The 8,669-nt window shown below is 46.3% G+C and overlaps 1 protein-coding gene across 2 annotated transcripts in view; it reads left to right on the top strand.

Annotated features, from left to right (window-relative positions):
* KIAA1614 overlaps nt 1-8,669 on the top strand; it is a 32,752-nt gene that overhangs the window by 4,004 nt on the left and 20,079 nt on the right. Inside the window, exons 1-4 of one of the 2 annotated variants that reach the window (XM_081012048.1) lie at nt 264-651; nt 2,057-3,049; nt 4,207-4,270; nt 7,981-8,115. In XM_081012048.1, the coding sequence (XP_080868174.1) occupies nt 558-651; nt 2,057-3,049; nt 4,207-4,270; nt 7,981-8,115 (1,286 nt within the window). In that variant the 5' untranslated portion in view covers nt 264-557. Of the gene's footprint in view, nt 1-263; nt 652-2,056; nt 3,050-4,206; nt 4,271-7,980; nt 8,116-8,669 lie in introns of those variants that run through there. The other variant, XM_081012049.1, reaches the window with a different exon arrangement.

The following is an 8,669-nucleotide window of genomic DNA, read 5'->3' as shown; positions in this document are numbered from 1 at the left end:
TAGCGATTGACTGTAGCTACACGCAGCTTGCATTGGCTTCTGACACATTCTCCGTTAAACTGTGTTGCCCTGTTCTAAATCCAAATTGTGCATAATAGGCAGTGGGACGGTGCAGAAGTAATAAGAAAACCGTTCTTTTCCATGCCTTTGAAAAGAGCGGCATGAACGTGCCTGTTGCCATGGGCACAGTGCTCCTTTTTCATGCTTGCTTGCTTGTCGCCGCTGCAACAACCCAGTAGAGCAGCAAGCGGGAAAAGAAGCTCTTAATTCCATGGCCCCCTCCTTTGCAAACCTTTTTCCAAGCTGGAGTATATTTCAGATGTTTAAAGCATGCTGTGGACATTGTTGAGATAGCTTTGTTGGAGATGGCTGTGGAAGTTGATAACTGGGAGGGGTGCAGCTGAGAATGTTGACCCTGCAGCTCTGTTTTGCCCCCTCCCTCAGTGCTGTAGCATCAAAACAGCAAGTTTTGTAGTACCGTTTTATTTGCTGGCCAGATTATCCATGGATTGAGGAAATCCAAATATAGCAGGTGGAAAGTGTGGATTGCCGCTTGGATGAGGAGGATGTTTTGCAGATGTGACAAAAAAAGAAACACAAGATGTTTCAAATCCACATTAAACTCCAGTGCTGATGAGACCTTACGAAGGGGTGAGTTGCTTTTTGGGGGGTTAATTGTGCCCAAAAGCACCACTCCTGAGAAACAAGAAAAGTAACTCAGCAAGACCCCAAATTATTCTTCCTCCTACTTACTGTGTTATGATTTTGCTGTGAGCCATTCTCCGAATCAGAGAGTTCTGACTAGAGAAAGAGAGAGATCTCTCTCTCTAGTAGAGAGATCTGCACTATCTGTTATTTCTATGTGATGGAACATGGAAAATTATTCTGTGAATTCCTTACATCTGGAAAGCCAACAGTTGTACTAAGCTCACCGTGACAGCTACTAGTTATGATATAGCAAGGCCTTTTCTATACCATGATTTTGCCAAAATTAAGGGGGGGGGGGGGAACCAAATTTTTGCTATTGGTCTGAATATCTTTTCTTCCAAAGACTCTCTTTGCTTTTTTAAAAAAGGAAGTTTCTGGATAGAGTTCATACTGTGTGCGAATCACTTTGTGAAATCTCAGGAATCAAGTGTGGGTCTGAATGAGGTGCAAAACAATCAGGATTGTGTGTGTTGTGATTCTGCAGGCATGCAGTAAAAACCCTGCAGTGTGGTTCTACTTGGAATTAAGGCCCATTGAATTCAATAAGACTTGCTCCAAGGTAAATGCATTTAAGATTCCAGCCATGAAATGTGGGCATGGGATGCAGAATGGGCCTTGCTGAGGTTCTCTGCTTTCATTTGAAAAACAAGGAAGTTTATTTCAGCCGCTAATAGATATACGCTTCAAAGAATGGCTGCTTAAAAACCAGAGTGCTGGCTGAATAAATGACCAGGTGGCTATGAGCAGGTCTCCAGTGCCCTGCAAAACTCCTTGCACTTTCATATGACTGAGCAAAACCAGAATATATTAGGCAAAATAATAAAACTGAAGACTAAATTATGTTAAATTGCTGTTTGCTCTATTTACATAATGCATGTAGACTGTAAGATTCTGCTTTTCTTGACAGAAAATCTGGATTATGATTTGGGTATGTAGTAAATATGACCCTGGGAGTGACTACAGAGTGGGCCTTTAGTTATCACTGTGCTTCTTTTCTGTCCCCATGGTTGGAGAGAACAGAATAAATGGTGTAAAATTGACGAAATACATAAATTTGCACAATTTAGGCAGGATTTATTTTGTGCAGAATTTTGGTTATCTTGAATAATTATGGATATTTGAGTACAGAGTATGAAACCCTCTATCTGGGTCCCTCTTAGGTTGGCCAGATGCAAAAGAGAACAGAGGTATTGCACCTTTGATAATTCCCAATTCTAGACAACTATTAAAGGTGCAGGGGCCCTGTCCTCTTTTAGCCAACCCTGCCCCCTGGTAAGGCCCTTCAGACAATGTTCTCTTGCCCAGCAAACATATTGAAACATCTGTTATTGTTTCCCCCACCAAAAAGGTACCTCACCACCTGGAAGTGGGAGCATGGAAGGGAATTTTGCTACTGAAAAGAGAAGGACGCTGAACACTCTGAAGCAATGTGTCAGGAATATTCCTAGAGCGAAACAGCCCCCTGAGAACATTGATGATACAGGGGAGCATTGTCTCAACGGGCCATCCTGGGTTCCACTGGGGCTGCTGCGGGATACAAGCAAGGGCACTTCTGTTCTGGAGTCCAAAGTTAAAGCTCTGAAAGAGAAGAGGAGTGCCGTCCACAGGCAGGCGGAGGCAGCACCCCAGGAGCGGGCTTCTCCCAAAAAGGCCAAGGCCCGGAAAGGGAAGCCACTGACGGAGCCTGCTCCTCAGGATGCTGTGGTGGAACCTCAGGCCCAGATCCGCACCTACCTGACAGATGTGCTGCTGGACAGCACTGACTACCCACGTCTCAAGCAGGAGGGATCTCAAGGGACAGTACGTACAAGCCTGCTTGTTGACGAATTTGAACCTCTGAAGGGGTCTAAGGCGGCAGAAGAGCCTGCAAGCATGGGCTGGAGCTCACCTGAGGCATTCCAGAGGCTTCCAGGAAGCGACAGGATGGATAAAAGGGGCTCGTCAGGAAATGCAAAAAGGGCATTGCAAAATGGCCTCTGTGGGGCCAGCTCCTTAAAGGACCTTTCCTTCAACCAGAAATATTTTGAGGATGCAAACGGCAGAGAAGAGCACCTGGTTCACGGTATGGATTTTGAAAGTGGTCCTTTTCTCCACAAAGACGACGCCTGTGGGGCGGGAACAACCGGCCGCCTTTGGCGAACCGAGAGCTGGGACAGTCTCTGCAGCGGCGGAAGCAATGCCAGCACCCTGTCCCTGGCAGAGAGAGTGGAGAGGAACCGGTCGATGCTGCAGGAAATGTTGAGCGCGACGCAGTTTAATAGCCATTCTTTGCGGGAGCTGCATACTCTGCGTCGTCACAAGAAGGATGGCCCACGCCATGGGAGAGATGGGCCCAGTAACGGTATGTGCAATCAGGGTGAGCAGGTTTTCAGAAACCGAACAGGATTTGCAACTTGGATGGGTAGTAGTGGGGAGAAATACTGTAAGAGCTCAGAAAGTACCATATTTTTTGTTCTATAAGACTCACTTTTTCCCTCCTAAAAAGTAAGGGGAAATGTGTGTGCGTCTTATGGAGCGAATGCAGGCTGCGCAGCTATTACAGAAGCCAGAACAGCAAGAGGGATTGCTGCTTTCACTGCCCAGCGATCCCTCTTGCTGTTCTGGCTTCTGAGATTCAGAATATTTTTTTTCTTGTTTTCCTCCTCCAAAAACTAGGTGCGTCTTGTGGTCCGGTGCACCTTATAGAGTGAAAAATACAGTAATTGTGGGGATGGGCTAAGATTTTTGTCACAACAATGGCATGTGAGAGGGGGCTGAATAGGTTTAACCCCCCCCCCCCGCAATATCCCAGCAAAAATGTCCTCTTCTCTGCTACAGTTAGCCCCAAGAAGGAAGCTTCCTCTGGCACCAATGGGAACCAATTTCCTGGGGATAATAGTAAGCACATACTCTCTCAAGAACGATAAGTCCCAGGATTCCTCAGTTGCTGCTGGTATTTTCTTTGCACTGGCAGGAGGAGCCTGCAGGTTTTGGCTGCTGGCTGGCAGCAGGAGGGAGGGACAAGTCCCATAATAATCAGGGACATTGAGGTCCCAGGGCAGTAGGAGCCAAGACTATTAATAGGATTTGCAAGCCCAAGCATATATGTGCGTAAATGAGTTAGGCCTCTGGTCTTCGGAGTGCAACAGTCATTAAATTTGAGAGGCCAGGAGCAGTTTCTCAAGGACGTTTATCGCCCATGGAATAATTACTATATATGTATGCCATGTCTTGCAGTCAGATCAGACCTAAAGAATACCAAGAGCCCATTCTTTTCCCCCACCCAAAAAGCAGACCAGGTATACAAGTTTGTATAAAGCCTAGAGTAGGATGCTTGGGTGATGCAGAATTGGGACACTAAGAGCAGAATAGGGCCCAAATCTTTGGGGGTGAGGAACACTGAATATAAATAGCCTTTTCTCTGTGTGAGATGTGTGTTTTCACACACACCATGCTGCATTTCATGTGGCTAAAGTATACACAATAATAACATGTGCTTCTCTTGTCCTGTGTCTACAGAGATTCTGGCAAATGATGTAGACTGGGATTCTGGAGTTTCGTTACAAGATTCTGAAGGCTACCGGTAAGAGTTCAGTGTCCTCATTCCCCGGCTAAGGCAAGGAGACACACTCAAAAAATGCTGATAGCCATTTCTAACTTGGGACTTCACACTGGCGTTGACTGCATGTTTGCAGCTGTTTGTGTTCCCATTTGATTTGTGGTTCCCCAGATTCTTTTAGGAAAAAGATGTGCTTTAAATGATTGGTTCTAATCCCCACCCGCCAGACTGCTTGAATATTGATGAGGGTCAATGCAGACCACTTAATGATTTTTCTGCCTGTTGCAGCAATTGCAATACGCCATGCTAGATGGTGTACGATTTTTAATAGCATTTTTATAGCTTCTTTCATTTCTTATATATTGTATTTTCTAGAATTCAAATTGTAATGCAATAAAATACGAAGGAAGAAATAAAAATACAATTAAAAGTCAGTGAGAACATATGGATATTCCATCTCCCATCTTCAACCACAAATCCACAGACGTGCCACAGACCGCACTTTGGGAACCGCTGCTTCAAATTACGCTGTGGATGCGACGAGAGAGTGGTTTGCTTAAAGGCCATCGTAGTTGGTTTGTTGCTGAAAATAACATTACCGCCCCCCGGGCAGAACATCTGGGAAATTTTGAACTGAAATTACACAAGGGGCTTCTGCACATCATCGGGGGAGTGTTTTCTCTGTAAAACAGCAGTCGGCTTCATTGTGCTGCTGCTCCTTCCGAAAAACCTCAGCAGAGCAAGATGCGAGCCTCCGTACGTGCGTCGTGAGGTATGCAGGCTGCAGTGAAAGAGTTAAGCTCAGGCCAGCTGAAGTGAGTCTGTGAGCGGATTAAAATAATCACGAAGATTAGGGTGAAGACCAATAGGGGAAGGGTTTGAGCGATAGGCATGTTGAGTGTGCAGAGAGAAATGGGTCACATGGTGAAACAGTGAAAGCTTTAAGATGGTGGACCCCCCCCCCCAACCAACCAACCACCCACCCCTTTCCTTTTCTAGTGTGGCAGTGCTCAGAAGACGGGAAGGGATAAAGAAAACCATTGCAGGCTGATGTTTGGCGCACCAGCAGCGATACATTGGGGGGGGGGGGCGCGCTTTGGACTTTGCAACTAGATGGAGGGATTGCCGGCTATTCACATCCTATGAGGTCTGGTTTCTGCCTTAAGGGCAGCTTTGGATTGAAAGGACTGCAAAAAGCCACCCTCTGGGTCTCTTTGTTCCAGCCTGTCATCCCTAGCTCATGTGGAGCTCTGACCCTCCACCTCCTCCTCCCCATTGCTAACCAACTCCAAGGACCTCCCAACAACCTGTGCCATTCAAAGTTGAAACCCTAAGCTCTGGTGGTTTCCTGGACAGGCCACCGGTGGCCTTTGTCCCCTGCTAATGGCCCATCCAGCTAGCTCTGCCTGATCTGGCTTAGCTTGTTAGCATAAGTAAATCTAGGGGTGTTGCACGTTTGGCAAAATTTAACCAAACCTTGATTAATTCTAGCCCTCCCCCTAACTCATAACATCATTCCAGGTTCAATCCCTGGCATCTCCAGATATGTCTGAAAGAAGCAGGATTGGGAGAGAATTGTCAGTCAGTAGACTAGAACTTTCCAAACTGTGTCTCTCAACATGTTAGTGTGCAGCTACAGTGTAGGTGTGTTGCGCGAACGCTCCCTGCACTCCTCCCGGGACTGGAAAGGGGTCGGTTTCAGCATCTTGGGCTTGCCGATCAGAAGGCCAGCGGTTCGAATCCCCGCAACGGGGTGAGCTCCCGTTGCTCTGTCCCAGCTTCTGCCAACCTAGCAGTTCAAAAGCACACCAGTGCAAGTAGATGAATAGGTGCTGCTGCGGCGGGAAGGTAAACAGCATTTCCGTGTGCACTTGACACGGTGTCCCGTTGCACCAGAAGCAGTTGAGTCCTGCTGGCCACATGATCCAGAAAGCTGTGGACAAACGCCGACTCCCTTGGCCTGAAAGCAGATGAGCGCCGCAACCCCATAGTCGCCTTTGACTGGACTTAACAGTCCCGGGGTCCTTTACATTTCCTCCCCTTTACTGTGTTGCTAAATGATGCATGTCTAAAAAGTGTGTCACCAACGTGAAGTTTGGAAAGCTCTGCAGTGGACCATTGGTCTTCAGCTGGTGGGTCACTGGTGTGTCCCAACAGCAGCACTGTATCATTTTTAAAAATTAAGAAATTGGTCCCCAAATGCATGCTCTGTCTGATGGCAAGTTCTGCGTTTGGAAAAAAAAGGTGAACACTGGTGTAGACAGTCCTGAGCTACATGGACCAAGAATCTAACTGAATATAAAGCAGCTTCTTAACCCATCTGGTGTAGTAGCTTTAGTCTCTCATTTGCAGGGCAATCCTAATGATGTTTACTCAGAAGTAAATTTGACGGTGCTTACTCTCTAGTCAGGGTGAATAGAGTTGTATATCTATATTGCTCAGTCCTGCTCGACCTGGAAGCTCGCTATTAATATTGAGTCAGCCACTGCATCTCTGCTTACGTCTGCTATGCAAGGATGTTGCAAAGATGAAGCAGATTGAAAGAAATCCATGGACACCACTCTGAGTTCTTGGAGGAAGGGCAGAATACTAATATCTGTTTAAGAAGAAACCCATCATTTTTGCTTTTTCTGTATCTGTAATTATTCTCTGTATGGTTTTTATTGTGTTATAAATCACTTTGGGACACCTCGTGGGAAGCTATTCATTAAATAAATAAAGACTGGTGCAGGTCAGTATTTATCGAGCAACACAATACCCTTTTCAGGGGAACAATTAAAGCAAAACATCTCATCTAGGCATGGAGAGTGTGCTCCCTTGCTTTTTTTGTGGGAGTGGGTGAGATTACTTCCTGAAGCGAGAAGATCCTTGGCCTCAGAACTCATTGGGCAAATGCTCCCTGGATTGTCTGTCTTGTTTGCTTGTTTGCCCTTTTCTTTAAACCAGAGTGTCTCTGTGAGTCTTGAGGTGACATACTTTGGGAATGTGGGAGCAATTTCGTAGAGAAGACCTATTGCCCATTATATGGATGTTGGCTTCTTAGTCTTGCCCTGATCTGTGGGGAAACTCAGTTCTTCAGGTTTATTTGGCGCAGGTGTGCTTGAAAGGCCAGAGCTGGCCCCTGGTAACACAACTAGTGCTGTGTTCAGAAGAGGTGAATCTGCCAGTGGTGGGCAGCTGCAGGATGCTTCTGACATCATAAGTGCCAGAGATTTATCTATCTATCTCATCATCATCAATCTGTGTTGTTGTTTTTTTGAACAGCGTATAGTCTTCCACTCCAGTGTTTTGGGTACTGCAGAGCCCCCCAATTCTTTTTAAAAATGTGTATGCAAGACTGCTTGGGACTCTCTTTGGTGGGGATGGGGGGCATTTTTTAAGGAACTACCAAGTACATCTTTTTACTTGCTGTCATATGTAATTGAACGGCTTCTTTTAGTCTGGAATGTACAAACTTCAGCCTTAAATGCTTTGACCTCCCTGCAGCTTTTCATCCTGGCTGCGTGTCTAGAAATCAGTTTTGAGATGGATGTTACCAAGCTGGCTATATCTTGACCTAAAAGATGCCACCTAGTGTGAACTCAGGCAGCTGCAGGGGACCTAAACCCAGCCTCTATGAGTGTGTTGTCTCCCCACCACACTGCTGCCACCGTCACTGTTAAACCACTCTTAATCCTTGTTATTTTTTTCCTAATCCTCCGCTGCTTCCTTGCTCCCTGCTGCTTTGCCTGCAGGGCCTTTGTTCCCAACCAGGAGCTGGAGCTGAGTCCCAGGCATGAGCAGGCCAAGCAACTGCTGCAGAGAGCTCGCATGAAGGCCAGGACGAACCCGCTCCGAGCAAGCCATAACATCCTGCCTCAGGAAAGGAGGTAAGGCCAGTGATTTATCCTGCTCTGGGCCTGGGAGGCAGATCAGGGAAGAGGGCAGGAAGGAAGGATCTGTACTGCGTTTCCTGTCCGCAGCCCTCCATTCCAGCTTTTGCATTTCTTGCCTTTTCATCTTTCACACTTGTAAACCGCCTGTGCTGTTCGCATCTATAGTTCTCCACTCCCAAAATTCAATACACTGCCAACCGTGTACCTGTCCGCTGTGCTTATTGAATACATTTGTACCTAGTGCTAGGGGATTTTCTGTCAGCCACCCCCCATTGGGGGAACTATATTGTCTATCTTACTTCATCTCATCAAGGTGTTAGCACGTACTGCCTAGTCTAAAACTGTGGTTGTAGTGAGGTGCTATGCCAACTCATCAAGGAGAGCACCCCAGGAATTATAATGTGTGTTGATTCTGGACCAGGAAAACAACAACAACGTATGTGATGAAAAACATAACTTTGGATTGAGATGCAAACATTTGATGGAGTGAAATCATCGATTCTATTAATTGCAGTCACACCATTGATATGACTTTGTTGTTGTTGTTT

Source organism: Podarcis pityusensis, assembly GCF_964106645.2.
Source record: "Podarcis pityusensis genome assembly, chromosome: 6".
Taxonomy (NCBI): Eukaryota; Metazoa; Chordata; class Lepidosauria; order Squamata; family Lacertidae; genus Podarcis; species Podarcis pityusensis.
This window is presented reverse-complemented; position numbering and strand designations above follow the sequence as displayed.